This window comes from Anabas testudineus, chromosome 6, assembly GCF_900324465.2.
Source record: "Anabas testudineus chromosome 6, fAnaTes1.2, whole genome shotgun sequence".
Lineage (NCBI taxonomy): Eukaryota > Metazoa > Chordata > Actinopteri > Anabantiformes > Anabantidae > Anabas > Anabas testudineus.
Genome location: NC_046615.1, coordinates 1193118 through 1217220, shown reverse-complemented (window position 1 = coordinate 1217220; position 24103 = coordinate 1193118). Strand labels below are relative to the sequence as shown.

The window sequence follows — 24103 nt, the reverse complement described above, 5'->3', positions numbered from 1 at the left end:
GGAACCTGGAACCCTTGGTTTGGTTCCAGGCAGAAATTTAGTAATAATGTTTGGTCAGGTGTAGTCTATGCTAAAAAGATGCTGTAATTGCAGCAAGAAAAATAACTACACTAAACTAAATAAATAGACCTGGAGCACACATACAGTATGTCTGCTTCATTTAGAAGTCAGGGAGGTTTATTCATGGACCTGTAGGTCATGTTCACAGGCAAACATGAGGGATGTCCACACTAGGAAAGCACTGCACAGACAGCTTCATTAGACTCATGAAATAAAATATGAAATATGAAATCAAACAGGCTCCTTTGAGGATAGTTTCTGACACAATTCACAGTTTTAATTTGTTTTAAAACCTTACTTTTATTACTGCTATTATTAGAGGAAGAAGAAGGTGAAATGTTTTCCAAAGTAATTTAACAGATCTCTTTTATGAAGCGCCAACGTGCTGTTGTTTTGCTGCCGCCATTTATACCAACTGTTTTATACGTGATTGGTTGATACGACTGTCGAAATGCCGCCTACATTGAATTGACCTGTTTCATTGGCCCTGGCTTTGTAAAATCTACACACGATGATTAGTCGAGATAAACGTCAGTCGCGTTTGGCAAAGGCGACAAAGTCCCGCCCTCTCCGATCCCTATTGGCTGAAAGACCCGCCCGGCATCCGCCTTACGTTAGGGATTGGTTGGGAACACGTCGGTCACAATTAAAGCAAACGCCATTGGCTGACGGTACGTGTGCAATTTTCATGGTTTTCTTCCAAAACCAGTGAGACAGACAGCGACGGCCAGACATAGTTCAGCTATTGTCACAGGAATATAATGTTTTCATCAACGAAATCAAGGCTTTACTTTCTGTGGATTTAACTTTACACGCACGCGTATTAAAATGTGAGTAGAAAATAAACTTTTTTTGGATTTCTCATGCGGACAGCCAAATGCAGACACCAAGTGGAATCTCCGTGTCGGTATTCCAACTATTGTTGGACTAACAGAGACGTTAGTTGTTGTATCGGTGAACATAGTTCATGGTTTTTCTAAGTCCAACGTTTGTATTATAACGTGACCGCAGCGTGTAAGTCAGTGCTTGAATGTGTCTCTAACGCTGAAGTTGATGCACAGCAGGGCTAGCGCAGCCTCGGTCACTGTAACGTTATGTAGTTGATGTTAACGTTGAACAGCTGAACGTTATTCCCCATTTAACTTAAATACCGCGTCGGACACACATGTGTACACGCAAAGCGCTCACGTATCGACAGAGTGGTTAGTTAACGTTAATTACATAGTCGGAATGACTCCCTAACCACTAACGTGACGTTCCCGGGAGCTGGTTTTGGTGGAATCCAATGGGAGCAAGTTAATGTGCTCAAAGCTAACTACTGCTAGCTAAGTTCCAGTGACCTGGAGACTGCTTAACGCTTCTATCTAGACCAGCACGTCCAGCTAAACCCTTTAAACGTAGACACTCGGTTTGTGTCTCTGTAACGTGGGATTTCCACGTATTGAATTCCTGCTTTGAAACTCCTTTGTTTTCTGCCTCACCTTTTGATTTGGTGCAATTATCGCTTGCTCGCAGCGTTAATCTCTCATTGTGCCAGGCTGCTGGGTGTTCTCTTTTAACAGAACACGGTGAATCCATCAGTTAGTCGATTAGTCACTTAGCCAGTCCACAGAGCAACAGTTTTAATAGCCCAATCTTCGTTTTTTTGTTTCTCTTAACCAACACAATAGTTCTCAAATTCATCCTTTTTGTAATTACATAACAGTACATGAAATATTAGGCGCATCGACATTTGTGCAATCTTAAAAATAGCAGATTATTCAGTAGTACTATTTATCATTTTGTAGATTTATGTGCAGACAAGTGATCTAATTAAGCCGTGCACCCACTGGGGTAAAGTGTATGGTTAAAGTGTGTGTCCATGCTGGTTTTGACACACACACACACACACACACACACACACACACACACACACACACACACACACTCTCTTTAGCTGATGTTGACTGACCATACCTCCATTAAGTGGTTGCTTTTGTTTCCTTAGTCCTTTTAATTTAATCCTCTAAGGTTGGGGAAAGAAATCAGCGGTATCAATGTGGACTGTATCTATCAATGTAATGTCAATGATCAAATTTTATTCTACACTTGGCTCCTTATGTAACTATGTTATTGCTAATAACACATTGTGTGACAGTTACCACATTTAAATGCCTGTCCTTCATATCCTCTTCACTACCAGTAGCTGTGTTTACAGAACTCAGTGTCATTGATTATTTGTCAGTGAGCTCAACAAACACATCAGTTTGAGAGTTCAACAAACTGACTTCTGTAGGCTGTACCTAGTAAGCCTTCTTTTATTTGATGTCAGCATGGCACTGTGCCTCTACCTATGTAATACTTAGAAGTGTATTGTTGCAAATGTAATAATTTCAGGTTATTAATCAGTTAAGAGAGAGCCTGATCCTACTCTTTCTTTTCTGCTGACACAGTCTGGATCCTCTCCACTTAAAACTTCTTGAATTCATACACAGAAACAATTGTCAGAAAGAAGCTTCTGTTGTGAGTGGGAGAGATAGTTGATGTGGACAGTGTTCAGGTTATTGATTTCTCTCTCTTACTCTTGCCTGTGGTGGACACAAAGAATGTTGTAACATTTAGCCGGAGAATTACACACATAGAAGGTCAGTTTTTATCAAGTTAAGCATATTTGTCTCATTTGTAATGATTAAATTGTTGTATTGGAACTGCATGTATATTTATAATTTATAAATAACTTGAACCTAACAAACATAACATAAAGTGCACTAAAGGAGAAATAACTTAAACCTAAAATGTTTGGTGTGACCTCCCTCTGTACCCTTAATAAACTCTGTCTGAAGGTAGGTTGTTCTCAGATGCTTGGAAAACTTGCCAAGTTCCACTCTGTCTTTTCTGTGTCTTCATCTAATCACAGAGTCCTTGTCCTTTTTGTCTCTGGAGATGTATGTGCAGTTCTGTATAGCTGTGTGTTTGAGCTTAGTGTCATGATGCAGAATGAATTTGGGACCTTTCAGATGCCTCTTTGATGGCAAATACTCACTCACAATACTAACATTTGAGCAGTAGTTGGTTGTTAGTATGGTTCTTATTTTATTAGGCTCTGTATTTACAGAGCGGACTTTGCTTTCTGAATGTGTGAGTAGGAACTGCAGAGTTACTTCATGATAAACTTAAGAGACTTTGTCATTTGCACTCTGGTCAGGATGCATACACACACAGCTTTTTAATTGAACTGTGTCCTACTAAAGAAATTGATAAATAAACTGTATGTTTTTGGCGGTTTAAGAAAAACAGCCATGTTCCCCTGCGGATATTGTTTAGGACAGTGGGACCGCTCAGCTTCAGGTCCGTCAGTGCGACAGGCTGCATGTTTGGTCTTATTTTGAGTTGTAGCATCAGGGTGCTAAGTGCCAATACCACTGTCAGAAATGTGCTTAGAAAAATATCCATAATATATCTATGTTCATTAAGAAAGGGTATTTGCTTAGCTTTAAATTTATTCTGAAGTTACAGTATCACTTTCTGGTATTCTTCAAAACAAATCACATGCAAACGTGTCCAGGTCTGATAACAGTACAGTAAAACTCTATAAACTTAAACTATGGAGAGGCTAAGTCTTCATCAGGCATGTGTCTTGTGTAAATGAACTGCCTACACACACACCACACACACACACACACACACAGCTTCACCCATAGACTCACTGAGTGGCCCTAGGCAACAGGTCCAGTTATGCAGCTATGCTAGCTGTGGGTAAACAAAGTTAGGCCTACTGACTACTGTCTGTTTTACAAGGCCTCAGTCTATTCAGCCACTCTGTTGATATTCAACTGGTGAGTTGTGCTACTGCAAGACAGGACAGTCTATGTGTCTCTTTTATGAAAGTAAAGTAGGTTAAAATTAAGTGCTTGTAACAGCGGTATAACATGGGAAGTGTTTCTTAATATTTGGATCCACTTATATTTGCAAAAGTGTGTTAGTCATCCAAAATAAAGCCTTACTACTGTTCAGATTTATGAAAGTACACTATTGTGCAGTGGACTTCACAATATGGAAGTACACCCAGAAGCTAGAACTAGTTGGTTTAGATGTGTACGATTACTATGCTTTGTAAAACTCCCCTGCTGAAGAGAGAAATACTGCTTAGCATCAACCAGTGCACTTCTATGGGCATTTAAAGAAATTAGCGATCAATGCAGTAAAAACAAAATAATTATATATATTAATATACTGTATATATATAAATATATATATATATAATTATATTATATTTTATTATAGATTCAGCATATTGATGTCACAGTTTACAAAACACCAGTGTTTTGATACAAGAATTCCACATGTATCATAAATACAATTCTGGCATTTATACATTTTACTCATTTATCATTATTATTATTATTTATTCACAACCTTGTCCAGCCACGCTGAGGTTCTTGTTAAGTCTGCATTGTAATCTGTTGAATACACACACACACATGCTAAACACCACTGTCATTGAGCTGTTGTCGCTCTGGTTTTAAACTACATGTCAGCAAATGTAGATGAATGCACACAATCAAAAGCTGTGTTCTTGCTGAAACTGCATTTCTTCTAATCTGTGGTATGTTGTCAAAGGGTGTGTCCATTCATTTTCCTGTGAATAATACATTGTAATAATACCGTCTACCCCTCAAATAACATGTTACCATAATACAGTATATTGCCATTCATTTGTCTAACTACAGGTCACTGCAATAATAACATAACATGCAAAAAAATGTAAAGGCATTGCCATCTGCACATCAAATAACATGTGACAGTATATAATACTGGACTGCAAGTGGAATATTGTAATAATATTGTGCATGTAACTCACAGTAGAGTCCAGCCCAGGACAATTGGACTACAATACCCAATTCCTCTGCATTTCCTGGTTTTGCCTCAGAAACAGCATTTTTGATGTCACACCACAGGAAGTCAGGGGATTGGGCTGGCCCCTTGATGACATTAATCTTGTTGGTCTGGGATCAAGGTGGTGTGGTTTGGGGTCATCTTCTTGAAACATACATTTTCCTCTTCAGCATAAGGCAGTGTGACCTCTTTAAGTAATTTGATGTATTCAAACAGATCGATGATCCCTGGTATACAATAAAACTACTAATAAATATACTCTTACTTTACTACTCACTTTGAATGGTACTTTTCCGTTTTCTTCCACGTCTTTCAGGGTTTTGGTTGCCATTTTAAAGCATTCAATATCATTTTCTCTCCAATCAACTTTTTAATTAAAATGCACTGTTCTTCTGAACAATGTCTGCAAAGACCCATGTTTTTAATAGAAAATGCATTATAACCATAACTATAATATTTCCTGTCTTTCTCCTTAAATAAGGGCCACCTATTTTTTTCCACAGATGAACGACCTCACTAATTGAACTCCACACTTCAATTAATTCGACTTATTATTCTTAACTGTTTGGTCTGTTGGTTTCATATTATTTTACTGCACTTACTACTAAATTATTGACAATATAGAAATATAATTTCTACCATAAACTGTGATTCATTTTCTTTGTTATGTTGGACTGCTATTATTTTAAACACAACTGTAAATTAGGCATTTGCAAGTTTCATTGGTGTCTGTCATGGAGAGTTTATATTTATTTATTCAGAATAGCCAGGTTAAACCCAATAGGAAATTGGATCTAGAAGAATTCAAATGGCAAGTGGGAGAGGCTAATAATCACTTTAATGAGCTACAGCAACAAAATCTCAATATTACAACATGAAACGCTTAATGAAAAGACCACTCCTGTAACTCTTGGGAAACCAGCAACCACATAAATGTCACCTATGGCCTCATTTAGTGCGTCCTGGGTGCACAGAAAGCAGAGTTGGGTGCGTATTGTATGCACACACACATATATGTACACATCCTTCTGTTGCATTGAGTGAATTAAACATATGGCTTATTTTTATAGGAGAAACCTCTCAACAACAGTGTCCTTACAGTCGTGTGTTGGTTAAAAGGTAACAGGTCTGACCTGGTACCAAGCTTTTTCTATTTAGGTTTTCAAAACTAGACCCGTCTTTTCTGACTCTTCCAACCTTTCTGTCCACTCATTTTTGTTTCATATAAATACAACAAAGTAAAACATGACTAAAACATTTAGTCATTTAGCAGATGCTTTTATCCAAAGCGACTTACAAGTGAGGAACAAGGCAAGCAAACAAAATCTAAGTCAAGGAGAAAAAACATCAAAGCAAAGTGCTATCAAAAAAGTGTTTCTGTTTCAAGAGATGTGAATGTATGTATATATGCATTATAGAGAATATTTGAATTTTAAAGAATAGACAAAATGTTACATGGCACTCAAATGCACTACATGTTCTGTGATTGTGAATGGATTAAAAAACACAGAACATCTATTTAATAATAATACTGTATAATACCATCATAACAAAAAAAGTGCTCATAGACACAACAAGTGCACACACTATCTTGCAGCCCCTCATTTTCACAACGGCAAAGAGAGAATGTTATAGTGCATTCTCGTGACTTTGCAAGAGGATGGCAGAGTTATTTTGTTACTTGTCTCAAATCTCCAAATCTGATGATAACAGATGAGACTAACTGAGCAGGACACACTACAGTGCTTTACAAAACATAAACTCTGGTGGGGCAGCTTGTTTCAGAATACCTCCATCTATTCAGCATTTTGTAAAACAGTACAGTGAGTCGCGCAGGAAGGCTGTTCTCCTCTGCTGTAAACATAGCATGAACAACAACACAGCAGAGCTCTTTACTTTTCAACAAGTGATAACACTGCCCACATGTCTGATAAGTCATTGTAGTAATACCACCCACTGGTCTTTGAACATTTTTTCCACTGTTAAAATAGTCTCTAATCTTATACTTAAACACAACTCCAAAACAGAAAAGTCAAAAACAATTACACTTATCCTATATCAATGGGTTAGTTTAGCACCTTATACTGCAAAGCTACCTTCTTTACAGTAAAGGTCCTGATACAGAAGAGTTGATCTGGATTTACTGACATGATATAAAAATATTATAATTTGGTCTGTCATCAATGAGTTGTATCAAAGTTATCAACCATGACTTTTTTGATTGAGGAAAAGTTATTTTGTGGTTGTTATCGTGTCGTTTATTGTCAAGGCCTAGTTGCAAGTAATATTTTTAGTCAGAATTGAATAAATATGTCTTTAATCAGTGTTGTTTTCCGTGTATTGAGTGATTAACACATCAGCAACTCTGTGCATACATCTGAAGTGTTTTGGATGGATTAAATGGTTCATTAAACACTTAAGACACGAGAAGAGATGAAGGATACTCAAACTAGATTTAGAGATGGGAAAGATAAGGTTTTTTTAGTACAGACACAGACAGAAAAGGAGTGATTTACAGGAGGGAAAAAGGAACAAGAGGACAGACAGGTGTAACTCTCATGTTGTTTTTGAATCTTTCTCTTCTTTGATTATTTGATTTGAGATACGGGGTGTGTTTTTTAGTAGCTTTCTTTTGTTGATTAAACTCTAATTTCCAGGGTTATTTAATTAAGTAAATCTAGTTCCCTTTCTGTCCCCTTTTATTCGTTGTCACTGAACAGTAGAAGACATTGTTCCAAGTGACTCTCTGGAGGTCCCAGACGAAGCTGCCATGTCAGTGACTGTTCATGAGCATCGTAAATCCCGCACCAGCACGGGCTCAATGAACATCTCACTGTTTCACAAGCCTTCACACCCCGACAGCGTCCTCACCCACCTGAACACCATGAGGAAGCAGTGCATGTTTACTGACGTCACTCTGTGGGCTGGTGATCGTTCCTTCCCATGCCACAGGTAAAGTTGGGCTGTCAGTATTTCTGCATGTTACTGGTAATATTGAACATACACAACCATATATCACTACAGACAAGTCATTTTTAGAGACACTTTTAAATTCTGACTGTCCTATTTTTATGATTCTAACATTTTTGGTTGATTATAAAATGCTACGTTTGTGTTTTGCAGGGCAGTCTTGGCAGCATGCAGTCGTTATTTTGAAGCCATGTTCAGTGGAGGGCTACGAGAAAGTCTGGACAGTGATGTCAATTTCAGAGACAGTATACATCCAGAGGTACTGCTGCTGCTACCCAACACTAATACTGTATGCTGTATTTTTCATATTGACTTTCAAACATTTCAAATGGTCGAATAATGCTGTTGGATTTAACATGCTTTATAAGTCAGTGGTTTTATGTGAAAAGACAGCTGCTTGTACTTAAAATACAGTGTACATTATGTTAAGTAATCTGAACTTGGGTTGAGGCCACAAGACCTTCGAATTATACATTGTTTGTGTACATATTATGTATGTAAAGTTAACACCTGTAATTCTCTACTTTTTCAGGTTTTGGAACTTCTGCTGGACTTTGCCTATTCTTCTCGAGTCATCATAAATGAGGAGAATGCAGAGTCACTGTTAGAGGCTGGTGACATGTTGCAGTTTCACGACATCCGAGATGCAGCTGCAGAGTTTTTAGAAAAAAACCTGCACTCCTCCAACTGCCTTGGCATGATGCTGCTGTCAGATGCCCATCAGTGTAAAAGACTGTACGAGCTGTCGTGGAGGATGTGTCTGTTACACTACGAGACGGTAATGATTACTTGCAGTTTTCTAAATTTTTGGTGTCAGTCAGTGTATACTTACCTTATTACTAAGTGCCTGCAGCTCTGACATGGTGAAGAGTGTCGAGACGCATAGATGAATTTTACAGACGCACTAATGTTTGCTGTTGTAATACCCCTGGGCTAATATTTCACAACAAAACAAAACATTTTCTGGGTTTTCTGAATGATGAACTTTCATTTCACTTGAAGAACTATTGCTTTGGATGAACCTTGTCCTGTCAAAAGACTTGGACTCAGTGTTGTTGATGGAACCCATACTTTTGAAGCTTGGATTTCAGTTTCCAGCCACACAGGCATGTTCGGGACTTTAGTGAGAGGAGCAATCAGCAACCACCATAGCTGACTTTGATAGTCGGAGAAACATCCCTCTTTCTGAGCCATAGAGAGAGTCATGAGCCTCACTTCATTGCTACCTCACATTCAGTTCAGCATTTTTTTAAATCTGTCTTTTTAGTAAAAAAAAGAGGTGTATTCCTGGAAGTTTATTTTCTTATTATAAGATGTGATCCAACCACAGGCGTGGTTTTCTGAGAGATGTGAGCAATCATGAAAGCTCAGCTGGTCTGCTGTTATTACTGAGACTTGAACTAACCACAGACTTTTCATTTGTTGATTGTGCTGTTATACTGCAAGTCTCGTTGTTTAAACTGTAATTTTTGTATGAGAAGCCAAGTGGGGAAGATGTCAGCCTCTGACTTGTTACTCTGAATTTGTGGTACAAACTGTATGGCAGAATGGTTGCAAATGCTGCACTGTTGGCAGTTACAGTTCCCAATATCAGCACTAATACTGTCCATCAAGCTGCTTTTTAACGCTTTTTGGAGTCACTGGAAAAAACACTGTACTTTGAAAGCAAAGTTGACACTAAGTCAACTCTAATCATGGGATAAATAAAGCCTATCTTAATGGAGACAAAGATCTTCCGTAGGCATCTAGCAGCCATTAGAGGCACTTAACATGGGGTTTAGCTTTTACCATAGTTGGATGATGAAACTAATAACAAATTTTGCATGTTGTGTTTGGGCATATCGAGGCATAAGACACAATACTGTATGACGAAATACTTTGTCTCATATTTTGAAACCTCCATGCCATCAATCTAGTAGAGTGATTGGATTGGTTTTTGGCTGCTGACTTGCTGTCCTGGCAGTGAAAACTAATATAATGTATGTCATTTTAAAGGTGACATCATACAGCACAAGGAAAAAGACTAAAAAAACAGTTTGTTTTATGGCATTGAGATAATACAAAACTACAGATAGATCCATGTGTATCGTGTGTAATCTACAGGTTTATTGTACTGTACATGCAGTGTTTGTGTCTGTCTTTCAGGTTAGAGAATCAGAGGATTTCTACAGTCTATCTAAAGATAAACTCCTGGAGCTGATTCTTAGTGACGAACTGGAAATAGAAGATGAGCAGGTGAGTGAACCTCCGCTAGCGGGAAATGTTTGGTTTAAAAGGCTTTTGCTTTAAATGCTTCTTTGATTCACTGTAGGAGAAATGTAGTCAGAACTCTGGCTGCAGCATTTTGGATTAACTTGATAACTTTTTAGGATGTAATTGAGACATCCTATTAATAGTGAATTACAATAGTCAAGTCTAGAAGTAATAAATGTATGAACTAGTTTTTCCTTTTACGTAAAATAATAAATATGACTTCTGGTTGCAGGTTGTTTTTAACTCTGTGATGCGGTGGGTTCGATATGACTTGGAGGGTCGACGTCATCATTTACCAGAGCTCCTGAGGGGCATCAGGTTGGCTCTGCTGCCATCTGAGTGTCTGCTGGAGGCTGTAGCATGTGAAGAACTGGTTATGGCCGACAAGAGGAGCAGGTGGGTTGTATTGAATCAAAAGCCCCTTTTAAATAAAATTCCTACTACTGGCCCTTCTTTAAGACGTCTCTGCTTTTATACACAAAACAAAAAAAAAGTGTAAAAGCACTCTAGTGTTCAGCACCGTGGTATTAGTAGTGTGATATTTAATACATCGTGTAACAAATAACACACATTTTGCACTTTCAAAATAATAATTGAGTAGTGATGTGCTTTTGCTAGATCTTTACATGTAAAAAATAAGTTGGACTCTGTTGTCGAATAAAACAGGATCATTAACATTTAGGATTAGAGAGTCAGTTTCCTGCAGCATTGTGTGTGATGAGAAGCTGGAGGTGAAACTGGGAGACTCAAGGACTGTTATGACATATAACTGGATAACATAATAGTTAAAGTAAGACTGGTTGGCTACGTCACCAAAAAAACTGTTCACCTTCTTCAGCAGCCTTTGTCTCTGTTTCTCCTTCAGTGAGGAGTCATATGTGATTGCTCAAATAAAGTTTAATGTAACATGCAACATAAAATGCAACATATGACCACTTTACTTGTATCTGTATAGTGTTCTAAATGCTGTTTCCCCTCTTGGGTGCTTGGGATGGTTTTGCATTAGAAATAACCTCAGGAGCTGGTCGCAAAATAAAATCACCAAAGTTCCACACCTTTTAATCCTCCCCAGCACCTGTTGTCGCCTCGGTTCTTTTACACAGACATTTTATCCTTGAAATGCTTTACAATGTAAACTGTCATTAATGAACATTGTGGTGTTGTTTGAACAAACATTCTGTGGTCCTAAAGAATTGCCCTGCACCATTGGTGGGGAAATTGTGGAAACATATTGAAACTCCTCTCATCTCCTCTACTCTAATCTCTTCTCTTCTTCTCTAATCTCCCCTCTTTTCCTTTTCTGTCACGTCTCTGTTTGAACCGAGAAGCTGTTCCATCTGGACAACTAGTTGACTTGATGAGCATCCAAATCTTTAAATCTTTTTAAAATTAAGTCAGCCATTCAAGGAGATTAGTGTGAATGAAGATGTGTTAGCAGCTATAGCTGTTGGTAGAGAATTAGGCCAAGTCTTTAGTAGGAGCAATAAAAAATTGTGGCCTCGTGTCTTTTTTACACTTCTCTGCAGGTCAATAGTAGAAGAAGCAATGCAGTGTAAGAAGAAAATCCTTCAGAATGATGGAGTAGTGACTAGTCTCTGTGCTCGGCCACGTAAGGCAGGACACACATTGCTTATACTGGGAGGCCAGACCTTCATGTGTGACAAGATATACCAGGTAAAATACAAATAGTCCAAGAGACCAAACATTACTTACGGTATACCTTCAATGTGTCTGTTTTTAGCTGAATCTATTGGTAAATGAAGTTGTGGTTTATCCATTTTCAGGTGGACCACAAAGCCAAGGAGATCATACCTAAGGCAGACCTCCCAAGCCCCAGAAAGGAGTTTAGTGCATGTGCCATTGGATGTAAGGTTTATGTGACAGGGGGAAGAGGATCAGAAAACGGTGTGTCTAAAGATGTCTGGATCTATGACACTGTCCACGAGGAATGGTCTAAAGGAGCACCCATGCTTATAGCTAGGTGAGTTCAACTATAGTAAGCAGAAAAACAATTGTGGTAGACATGAATGCAGAGTTGTACACACTGCTAAGAGCTAATTAATTACAGTCCATGATTCTAGAAAAAGACTGGTAACATTTTCACATTACATCCCCACCTGAATGAATCCACCACTCCATTTCAGTTAGGATTGTGCAAACATACCCCCACACTTAATGAATACTAGCGACAAGATCATAATTTGCCATAAACCGAACAAAATGTCTAGAAGTTTAAAACAACGCCATACGGAGTAAAGAAAGTTGTGATTGGATGAGACTTCACAGTGTTAGTGCTGCTGCTGCAGAGCCAAACAGAGACTCAGCAGCTCCAGGTTTAAAGTGGATAAAGATAAAGAACCGGTTCCTAGTTCTCTTTTGTTAACCAAGTTCTAAGCATTTTGATACAAAATAGGTTGGTTTGGAGCCTAGACATGTTTTTATTCTCTTCAGGGTGTGTGGTTCTGTGGAATGTGAATGAGAACTGACGTGGTTCTAAGCGATCAGATCTATATGTAACCCCACCATCCCTGAGGGTATCAGCAAATTATCAGCTCCACAGAAAGTTAGAACTGAAGAAGCCTTTCAAATGAGATTCTGAACGTCTTCAAGAACCTCAAGGAATTCCAGTTGCCAGCTTGGCACCTGGGATTTTCATGGATGGCCGAGAATATGCTCAGACATACCCTGTTATATGTTTACCTTTAACTCAGTTAAATACAGAAAGTAAATGCTGTATGAATAGAGAACCAACAACAATTATTTAATAAAGCGTGAAAATAACACAATTGTGCTCAATGACATGTGCCACAGTTTATGGTTTCAAAGCCTCTAATTTAAGATGATTATTGGATACCACTGTTGTTGTTTGTTTTGAGTGGTAGGGCAGCAATGTCAGAGGTAGGCCACATTATAAATGGTTTAATAAAGGTCTGCTATCATAAAGCCTACACATAACACATTCAAACAAATAAGATGGTGATTCTGTTCTCCAGGTTTGGCCACGGATCAGCTGAGTTGGAAAACAGCCTCTATGTGGTTGGAGGTCATACTGCCATAGCTGGAGTTTTTCCTGCCTCTCCATCTGTCTCCCTGAAACAGGTCAGAAAAGCATTCACTTCTTTCAGTTTCTGTCTGTATCAGTTATTGTAAAAGTTAAAACCTTATTATGTGTATGTGTCGAAGGAATGTCATCTGATGAAACCATGTTTCATGGTGTAAGATTAGCCTCACTCTCCACATGTTCCCAGGTTGAGCGCTATGACCCTCTCAGTAATAAATGGACTATGATGGCTCCATTAAGAGATGGAGTCAGTAATGCAGCTGTGGTCAGTGCCAAACTCAAACTCTTCGTTTTTGGAGGGAGCACCATACACAGAGACAAGGTCTCCAAGGTTAGTGGCTTTGTATTCTCAAGCTTCCTTACCATTCCTTCCCAGCTGCCTTTCCCCAAATCAGTTTCTAACTTAACTACTCTCACTGAACTGAGAGTAGCACCAATAACACAGCTTGACTTCTTGTGTCTCGTATGTCTAGGTCCAGTGCTACGACCCCGTGGGTAACCGTTGGAATATTGCAGCTGAATGCCCCCAGCCATGGCGCTACACGGCAGCTGCTGTCTTAGGAAGTCAGATCTTCATCATGGGTGGTGACACTGAATTCACTGCTGCCTCTGCTTATCGGTTTGACTGTGAAACAAATCAGTGGACTCGAGTTGGTGACATGACGTCTAAACGAATGAGCTGCCACGCAGTGGCTTCAGGAAATAAACTGTATGTGGTTGGAGGTTATTTTGGGACGCAGCGGTGTAAAACATTAGACTGTTACGACCCCACATCAGATAGTTGGAACTCCATCACTACTGTGCCTTATTCGCTGATCCCCACCGCCTTTGTCAGCACCTGGAAACACCTGCCTGCCTAACTGGGAGACACCGGGAGTCACTTCTTCAGGTACACTATGAATGACTAACAAATCAGTGGGTGGGTAGATATATGGACGGTTTTCTGAAAGGTGTCTAGTGTAAGAACAGATGGGATTTTGTCTTTTGTTTTATTGTGAGACCAGGCGCTGTGGTTCTTTTACAGGAAGAGAAACTGGGGGAACTCTATTGATAAATCGAGCACAGTTGTCATACATTTTGTTCAGTGTGTTAATGATTACTGTTACATGTAGCTTTGTTATAGCCACACATTTAAGTGATCAGACATAACGCTACTTTGGACCCCTCTAGACCCCAGTCTTACTCCAACTTGAATTTTATCTGTTAATCCCTTTCTGCTGTACAGCTGCACATAGTAGCAGGTTGAGTAGTGTTTCTCCCCCAGCTCCTCATCAGCCGCATGTTGCTGCAGGAAACTAAATTTGTGACCATAAAAAAAGGCTAAAGCCAGGCTGCTGGTACCTGTGTAAAATGCACACCGGAGTTATGGCCAGGTTTTAAAATGCAGTGTAAATAGACAAAGGCATCTTAAAGAGGAGAATACCAATATGGCAGCATTTCTGTGTAAAGGGGACTTAAGTTTGAGGTTTTTATTGTAGCTTAAACACTAAATCACATTCAATTCATTTTAGTTAAGAGATTTAATGCAGCTATGGACATCCACTAAGCTACCTAAAGCAGGAGTTCAGTCGTCATGAACTGATTTCACTGGTGCTTTTCTTTCTAGGAATCAAACACTCAAATGATTAAAATAGATTTTTTTTTTCAATTTCAGATAGTGAAGAGCAAACCTGTACCTAAACATGGCTTTAGATCAAGCTCTAGCTGTTTATTAAGACAGCTTTTACTTGAGGGATTCCGCTGACTTGACTGACATGGTTGTATTCTTGTCACTCCATTTGGACTACATATATAGTGCACACACCAACTGTATGTGTGGACTGTTCTGTGTTTGTGTGAAAACTCAGACTGACTATTTGTTATTTCCCTCTGGTCTGTTTTTTTTCCTTCTGTCTCTTTATGACCATAAGTTGGAGTCATAAAAGTCTAAATTAAATTCTGGATTTTCGCTAAAAACATAAAGCACCACAAATTAATCTTACAACTTGTCTACAGGTCTGACAGGAGGCATCCAGGCTGTATTATTCAGCCTGTCTCAATCAATCCAGCATACAATGACTCATGTTGTACCCGTGTTACACTCATGTTTTTAGCTTTGTCTAGTTGTTTCTAGTTTTAGTCACAAAGCTGCAGTGAGTGAAACGAGAGTCCCCAGCAGCTCAGTAGTGTATCTGAACTAAGACATTTGGTATTGAGGTAGGAAACACATTGAACAGATTTTTTACACTTTAAGGATACACAATATGTGGTATGCTGAGATTCATTGCATATAATGTTTACAGGGCACCTTTTTAGTTTCTGATCTTTCAATTATTGTGCATTTGCACATACAGATATAGTAGTTGGCAGTAGCTGGGCGCTGGTGAAGCTGTAGTTCTGGAGCTGCTCCTACTGGACAGTTGAGTTACGTACGTCAGACACACAACGTCGGAAATTTGTTTTACAAAGACTTGTCTTCTCTGTCCCAACTACAGTTACGTAATGTGTTAAAGATATGTCGGAAATTATCAGCAAACGGAGACATGTAAACCACCAGGCAGTAAACTGACCTTGTGCTTTGGTTTCCACTGGAGTTAAGAGGATCTTATTGGCCCTCATCTGGCTGTAGCTGCACAACTTCAGAGCACATTGTTTTCCCGTAACTTATACAACTAATCTCTCTGCTATATATTCAGGATTTAATAATAAAAAGACATCTTACAGATCCAGTTACTGATCAACAGTACTCAGTATTTTATCATTGCTATTAGGCATTTTTTGGTTTGTTATTTAGTAAACATGATCAAGATTGTTGTATACAGCAGTGCCCATTCTTCGTTAGGTTATGTTTTCCCTTTCCTCTCTAAGTGCAGAGAGAGCCAATGAATTGGCAGAGTAGGCAGCATAAAAATATCTCTTATCCATATCCACCCAGTGCCGCATCCTTCTCTACATCATCAGCCCCCTCCTTCCCTTTTCACCCGCCCCCACCCCTTCAAAAATTCATGTAATGAAACTGGATTCCCAGAGCAGCCTGCTCCTCTCATCTGTGTCTTCTGTTGCACTTGCAGCTCCTGTTTTTCTCTCCTCTTTTCTTAAGTCATTTACTTTATTGTGTATGTCTGTTATGTCTACATGCTGTAGTTTCCAATTTGTCTTCATGTTTTCTTTCATTACTTAATGCTTAGCCTGGGGTCATACTGGAAATTTGTACCACCTGCAGTTGTCAGAGCAGCAGTAACATCCACCTTTCCCATGGGCCTCCGCTGAGCTGGGCTAATTGAGAATTGATTGCTGAGTGTAGGCAGTGTTTGCCTCACTTTGTTTTTATGGTTATTATTTATTCATCAACAAAACAGGATACGAGGCAAAGACTTAGTAACCTATTAACAGTGATTTTTCTTGTGTTGTTATTAATGTATTTAAACAACATGAATGGGAGAAAGCTGCACAAATTCCTTCAACAGAGACACAGGCTCGTGTTTTCAATGAGCTATGAGCATTGTCTTTACTCATTCAAACTAACAGCACACCTGATATCTACAAGTACGTTATATTTTCTAGATTCTCATTCAGGAACAGTTTATACTGCAGCCTCCGCTTCCCGGCATCTACAGTGAGTAGAGTTAGAGTTGTTAAGGAGACATGCAGCTATTTTTGTCTGTTAGAAGTAAGTTACTACATGTATATACGCTTATAAATGATTAATGCAGGACTTAACGTAGCTTAAGCTATTTCCATAGATATTAATAATTTACATGTCATGTGAATTTCTGGGACTCGGAAAACAAGCTGAGCGGGTAAACAAGATACACTGGCCCTTTTGTTGTCTGAATGTGGAGCTTCAACTCAAACCTCTGTTGTTTCTAAGTGCACTCTCAGAATTGATAACTGTTAATGTCTGTTGAGTCTGGCTTCTGGAGACGTTTCATCTCTCATTTAAAAGGTTTCTTCACTTGTAATTGACTGGCTGGAAGCCCCTTGTATTCAAACTGTACAGAGTCACTAACTCTTTAACACCATGACATCGTTGGTTTGTTGTTCCACCATCTTGTGTCGTACGGTCACAACTCGTGTTGTAAGTGGCTGATCAGTGGTTTCATAGATCTCCTCCTCTGTTCCAGTTTGAAGTAATGAGTCTCGTTTATTCCTCTTTCAAATCATCTCTGGCCAGTATGTGGACATTCCTTTGTCTCCGAGATCTCCACAGAAAGCAGCACCCTGGATGACTGACAGTCTTCACACACATTGCTGTGTAAATTATAACAAAACATATTTACTGTCTGTCACAAGTTATTGCCTGAGGCACAAACCTTTGAGTTAACACAGAGTTTCAGTTCAGCAGGATATTTACTCAGACCACAGATCTGGCAAGCTTCTGGCAATGTTGTAGCAATGCCTGTCACAATATTGAATTAGTTTGGACGATATATTGTCTGACAAATAATCGTGATAGACATTTGAAGACCTTTATATTCTAGTGATGGGAACTTCCAAAACATGACTGACCCTGAATGCCTCAGTGCCTCCACACCACATACTGAAGCACTGCTTCAGCTACGCCGTACGTTACGATCTCAAGTCTGAACACAGTCTATTTGGTCTAAGTTTCAGTACCACATATAAACTAAATGGGTAACTTACATACATAGAGCCCAGCTACTGGCAATTACTTTGTATCCACGTGTGTTTAAGACACTGTAACTTCTCCACCCATTGAACTATCTTGTGTCCACACATAGAGAGGCCCAACTGAGTGTTGTCAGATAGATAGTTTTGCTGTGTGTGTCTTGAAGCATTCATGCATACAACACACAAGGATAAGATAGGAGGACAGCATGACCGGCCAAATGTTCCTATTCTATGTACACAAAGACACATGTAAACACAGTGGGCAAAAAATAATTGAAGTCCAATTAATCAATTGATACTGTTAAGTGATAGGCCTAGTTGTTTACATTTACATTTAGTCATTAATCAGACACTTTAATCCAAAGTGACTTACAAGTGAGGAACAAGCAGAAAATCCAAGTTCTGGATAAAAGCATTCGAGTGCCCCTTATCAAGGGCTTCTTGATAAGCAGATCTACAGTCAACACATGATTGGACAGAACATGGGTCATGTGACCACAAAACAACTGTTCGACTGCAAAACTTTATAGATATGAGCTTGAACTTTTCAACTGCAGTCAGAAGCCGAGATGCGTCTTCATTCTTTGTTCTGGCTTCTGGGTTGTGCAAATAAAAGAAACAGGAAACATAGCATACACTGATACTGATGCTCCGGTGAAAGCTGTGATTTCCAAAATGTTCCATAGTTTAAAAATAAAAAGAGAGAAAAGAAAACAGGTCGAAAGTGCAGGATATTTTACTCTGTTTTAGGATTAACAGGCTCTTCTTCTTTAGGTTAGAGTGTTCACACAGACTTAAGAACTCACTTGTAAATGTGATGGCTTTAAAGTATCCCTTCCGCCTGTTATCTCACTGTAACACACACACACACACAAACGCACATGCAGATAATCCTACTTCAGATTTTCTAGCTCAACACCTCATATTTCTGCTGCTGCTGCCCTCTAAGCTGCATTCGTAGTTAGACATCACATTATTTAGCACATCTCTGAAAGGGTGTGTGTTGTCAGTATTTGTGTGTTAGTGTGCACGCCTGGGCATGTGTGAGTCATTGTAGGGATTAAGAGTTGTATCAGAGAGCTGGCTAAGAATAAGATTATATTAGGGAGAGAGTGAATCCTATAAATACTTAGTTTCAGTCTCAGCCTTTGAACAGAATCTCAGTTAGTGGAGGGGAAACATTCAAATGTGTGCAGTATGTTTGAAGGAATAGTCTGTTTTCTTCACTCTGCCCTGTATAGAAGATGCTTTAAGACTAAACTATGTTAAGGGAAAGCCCAGCTTGTTTGAATCCACAGTTTGCTTTCTTCATATATATTCTACCATGTCTGACTTACATCTTAATGATATCATTAACTAGTCAGTATAAACAGTAACATACTGTTAGCTAGGGGCTTATTCACATCAGTTCATCATCAGCGCAACAAGCTGCACACAGCCCTCAGTACTAACTGTAAGATGGCGCAGAAATGACATCAAACATGGTGAAAGTGAACTTTGACCAGAGCTGCACTGAGCTAATGTCCACAGAGGATAAACTAGTCTACATGGGCCTTTGAATTTCCAGCACTGTACACCAGCAAATAATGTCCACAGAGGAAAAACCCAGCCTGCTTACTTGTCTTAGAATATTACTTAGAATATCTGAAACCCATACCCTACTGTAACTAACTGTAACTAACTGTAACTAAATGTAAATAACTGTAACTAACTGTAACTAACTGTAACTAACTGTAACTAACTGTAACTAACTGTGACTGTGCTATTTAGTAGAGGAAAACTGGGAATTTCTGTACAGACCAATACATTGTAGCACAAGATTGACTGTGGTTGTTTTAAACTTGTTTGTGAAGGATTTTTGTGTTTCCTCACATACAGTTTCTATCTCTGGAGTGTCCACCAGTAAATGTTGTAACTTATAGTACAACCTTATTTCTAAAAAAGTTTGAATGTAGTGTAACATGTTAATGAATGCAGGCAGAAGATTTAATTCAGTTTTATTTGTATAGCACCAAATTACAACAAACACCATCTTAAGACACTTTACAGTGTAAGGCATATCTGAAACATTCAAGTTTAAAAAGATCTTACAAAATATAATTGCACTTTAAATTATATAGAAAACCCAACAATCCCTCTTGAGCAGCACTAGGCAACAGTGGAGAGGAAAAACTCCCTTTAGAGGAAGAAACCTCCAGTAGAACCAGGCTCATAGTGGGTGGCAATCTGCCTCGACCGGTTTGGGGTGAGTGGAAAGAGAAGAGAGGTGGAAGTACAACTACGGGAGAGAGAAAACAAAGTTAATGACATGCAATGGTGGCATTTGAACAGATAGATGAGAGGATAAGAGGAGAGGAGCTCAGTGTATCAGTAGAGTTCCCCCAGCAGACTAACTTCTATATCAGCATAACTAAGAGATGGTTCAGAGTCACCTGATCCATCTCTAACTATAAGCTTTATTAAAAAGGAAACAGGGTTGTAGATAGAAAGATCAACACACACAACTTTGCATGTCAACAGTAAAGCAAGGTGTTGTTCATGAACACACAGGACAGGAAGTCTTCCTTTGACCTTTTGTGTCAAAGCTTATTTTTACACTAAACACTAGATCAATACAGATTTCTGTGGTGTTGAACAGTGAGCTTAGGTATCAGCATGTCAGCATTTTCACACCAACAAACAGCGAGTAGATTCACATTGTGCTAAACATCACATCCTTTAAACATCACATTTAGAAGTGCTGCACTCCTCATGTCTCACTTCATGTTGGACTGTCCACATGGCACTAATCAGAGCTGTTGTAGCTGTATGTGGTGTCTGCCTGCACGCTGGAGACGACGGTGTGTCAGCAGGTTATTTCTAGAAGCAGCAGTACTCAGTAACACTAAGATCTGAAGTGAAGCTCACACTGAGCTGTTGCTGTAGATTTATTGAGGTCTAATTTGTTGATAGTGAGAAAAGGAGTAAACAGTTTGAATGTTACGAGAAAAACAAGAAGCAGGATTCAGTTTTATAGAACAAGAAGTGAAACGACATTAACAGAATAGAAGATAAAAGATAGAAGAGTGTTTGTTTATCAGAGTTGAATTATTTTTACGTTTGTGACTTGATGTCTAAAACAACAGAACATTCAAATATTAATTTAAGACATGGCAAATGTTGTACTCGGCTCTGTTGGATTATTAAATGGTGTCATGCTGTTGATAAATGTAGATTGAGTTTTTATGAACCTTCAGTCGTTTATCTGCACAGTTTGTCTGATTACACATTTTTTATATTTTCATTTTCTGTGGTAAAAACAAGATGTGTCAGTAAAAGCTTGGCCTCTGTAAGTCTGTCAGTCTGTGAACTGCTGCTGCTCCCTCACAGTGAAGAGGTACCGGCCGAGGTTAGTCGGGGTGAAGAGGTACCGGCCGAGGTTAGTCGGGGTGAAAAGGTACCGGCCGAGGTTAGTCGGGGTGAAGAGGTACCGGCCGAGGTTAGTCGGGGTGAAGAGGTACCGGCCGAGGTTAGTCGGGGTGAAAAGGTACCGGCCGAGGTTAGTCGGGGTGAAAAGGTACCGGCCGAGGTTAGTCGGGGTTCCTTCCATTGGAAGTTTTTCTGCCACATGTTAGATTATATTTCTCATCTGGATTGGGATGAGATATATCCTGCATCCTGCAGGAGGAACTGGAGAAAGGTGCTGGGGAGAGGAACCTCTGGGCTGCTCTGCTGAACCTGCTGCCATCTGGAAAAAGACCAATATAATGGATGATTTGATGTCAGAGCATCACATACCTGAGGCCTGACTACAGTCAGTGATGTTGTGATGATGGCTTTAGGGCAGAAAACCAAGACAACTGAGGAGAAAAGCTGAACACACGTCACACGTTCTTTAACTCTGTCGTCTCAACCTTTGTCTCTTGTGTCCTGCTGTCTCTTTCAGGAACTGATGTCCACGGAGAGAGGACGTCTGACTAGAGGAGAATCTGCAAGACTCTGAGGCTGGAACAAGCTGCACCTGCCAGAGCTGAGCGGTGGAGTTAAGAAGCCCACAGCACAGCAGCCACACACACAGACAGACGTAGTCTGAATATGACGCTTCCTACATAATGTGATAGTAATGGACGTTTGGATAAACTGATGGACGGATGCTGTTGTTGACTCATGGAGTGCTCATACAAAACTAGGTGTTGTGTGTGTGTGTGTGTGTGTGTGTGTGTGTGTGTGTGTGTGTGTGTGTGTGTGTGTGTGTGTGTGTGTGTGTGTGTGTGTGTGTGTGTGTGTGTGTGTGTGTGTGTGTGGGGTGTTTTCTTAATGTCTTATTAATTGTGGAATTCTTAACTAAATCATTGTGATGTGAAGACAGAAGCTGCGAGTGCTGCCTCCTCCAAAAACCCCTGAACGCAGCTGTTTGTGGAGCTCCCTCCTTTCTTGTGGGTTTACAGGGTGTGAAGTTTGGCTTTGATGAGCAGCGCTGAGCATCCACCAAGAGGATAGGTGGCTCATCAGCACACACACACACACACACACACACACACATTTGGAATGTGGGACTTGTAGTGAACAGTGTGTTCTGCTATTTTCAGTTGTCTCTTATTATTTGTCTGCTGATTGTCACGTCAGAGGCTCCGCAGCGTTTCACACATTTAGCACCGTTTAATGAAGGCAGTTCCCCACAGCAGCCTGTAGTGGGCGTAGTCCTCTGCGTAGGAGGTGCTAGTTGTTACTAACTATTTAGACTATGTAGTGTATTAGTGAGCCGCATAACACACTGACTGACAGTGGTCAGTGGTGTTGACGGCTCTTTCATCCAAGGTGTGTTTGAGGAATAATCGTGTAGCAAAACATGTTGACCTTTGTAAAGCAAGGTGTAGTTTGACATGTTTCCGATAGAGGGCGCTGACGTGGCCTCTACTCTGAAGGGATCATTTCCAGAATCACTGTTTCCAAACTGCCAGAACGTCACGGTGGACAGTGAACTGATTAGTGCTCAGTGAGGCTTCTCTATTCAGATCGTGTCTCTGTTGATATTTAAAACGATGAAACATGAATTCTTTTACTTTCCTCTTCTTTCTTTCTAATCTTCAGGCTCTTTTCTTCTTTTACTGTTTACTGCACTCCGGTTTTGTGGCTCTTTTCATTTGTGAGCTGACTGGATCCCTGGGACGCTGCACTACACACTGCACCACGCGTGTTCTCTGTGGACACTAAGCATTGTATCGTTTGGGTTTACAGCTGTGTGTGTGTGTGTAGACTTCATAGAGTACGAAACAACCCAAACTGTTCGGGGATCTGGAGCCAAACAGACTGTGACCAAGCATTTTAAACTAAACAACAAACAAACAAACAAACAGAAGAGAAGAGAAGATATCAGAAATAATCATGTGTGTTTAGAACAGTCATGACTGAGAGGTTGAAGGATGCAGCACAAACTTTACCTACTGGGGGTGAAGGTAGATGTTTGTTCTACATTGAGCTGTTGGCGTGTGATGATGTGTTAGTGGACCAGTGTCAGCTGAAGTGCTCACACACAGACAGTTGGATCGTGATGGTGCCATATTCACACCACAGCATGTGGAAGTGAAGTTGTTGTTTAGTGTGAGGAGGCTGGTGACAGACGTACTGGAGCCTCCGCGCGCTGCACAAACCAGTAATGACAGTATTTACTTCTTACTTTCGCCTTTGTCGAGTGCCAAAGTGTGGAGACCTCTGACCTCTGCTGAGCCATGAAACCGTGTTATGCAATAAGTTACATGAAGTAAAACCACTGGAAACACACAGGTTCATGATCGCTGGGTTTCATTGAGGTGCACATGAACCTTTTTGTATATTCATGTGTGTGTTCTCATTGGACAATTACAAGAAGCACAGAGCGGCCGCGTGTCCTGCAGGAAACATCACTGCCAAAGTACGGAATCCTAAAGGCTGCTTCACTTTCTCTGTGACACCTGTACACGGTTGATATTTCTGAATACTTTCGTTAGCAGTGACGTGTCTTTGTCCCACACGTGTCTAATACTTTCTGCATGCAGGAGATAACAGCAGCCGTCACAGTGTAACCACACGGCTCGTGTCAGACACGGACTCATCCTGGACGACGTGTCGCGTCAACACTGTGGCGCTGTTTCTTATTGCTGGTGTCTTCAGTCTTTTGCATTTGTCCTGTTTTAATGTGCAGTGGCTTGTTGTGAGGAGACGACGGACTAGTAGAGTATAGATGTCACATGTTAGCTACTGCACAAAAAAGAGACAGAGAAGAAGAAGAAGACGGGTTCCAAAATACTCTGAAAG

The 24103-nt window shown here is 39.9% G+C and overlaps 1 protein-coding gene across 2 annotated transcripts; it reads left to right on the top strand.

Annotated features, from left to right (window-relative positions):
* The first annotated feature begins 751 nt into the window (after positions 1–751).
* LOC113165558 (kelch-like protein 25) lies at positions 752–23165 on the top strand. Of its 2 annotated transcripts, XM_026365174.1 has the most exons (12): positions 752–890; positions 7656–7887; positions 8059–8164; positions 8438–8683; positions 10051–10140; positions 10391–10554; positions 11685–11832; positions 11943–12139; positions 13152–13257; positions 13407–13550; positions 13693–14108; positions 21756–23165. In XM_026365174.1, exons 2-11 carry the CDS (start codon positions 7706–7708, stop codon positions 14077–14079), a joined length of 1770 nt encoding a protein of 589 aa, XP_026220959.1. In that variant the 5' UTR covers positions 752–890; positions 7656–7705; the 3' UTR covers positions 14080–14108; positions 21756–23165. The 2 variants fall into 2 exon arrangements, with proteins under 2 accessions (XP_026220959.1, XP_026220961.1); XM_026365176.1 differs by lacking the exon at positions 21756–23165 and having other exon boundaries at positions 758–890; positions 7659–7887; positions 13693–14079.
* Positions 23166–24103: the final 938 nt, after the last annotated feature.

Bases quoted from the DNA above. Each gene is read 5' to 3' on its own strand.
- LOC113165558 (XM_026365174.1), top strand. From the start codon at position 7,706: ATGTCAGTGACTGTTCATGAGCATCGTAAATCCCGCACCAGCACGGGC. The intron at 12,140-13,151 runs GTGAGTTCAACT...TCTGTTCTCCAG, and splicing joins GCACCCATGCTTATAGCTAG to GTTTGGCCACGGATCAGCTG. The intron at 13,551-13,692 runs GTTAGTGGCTTT...TCGTATGTCTAG, and splicing joins ACAGAGACAAGGTCTCCAAG to GTCCAGTGCTACGACCCCGT.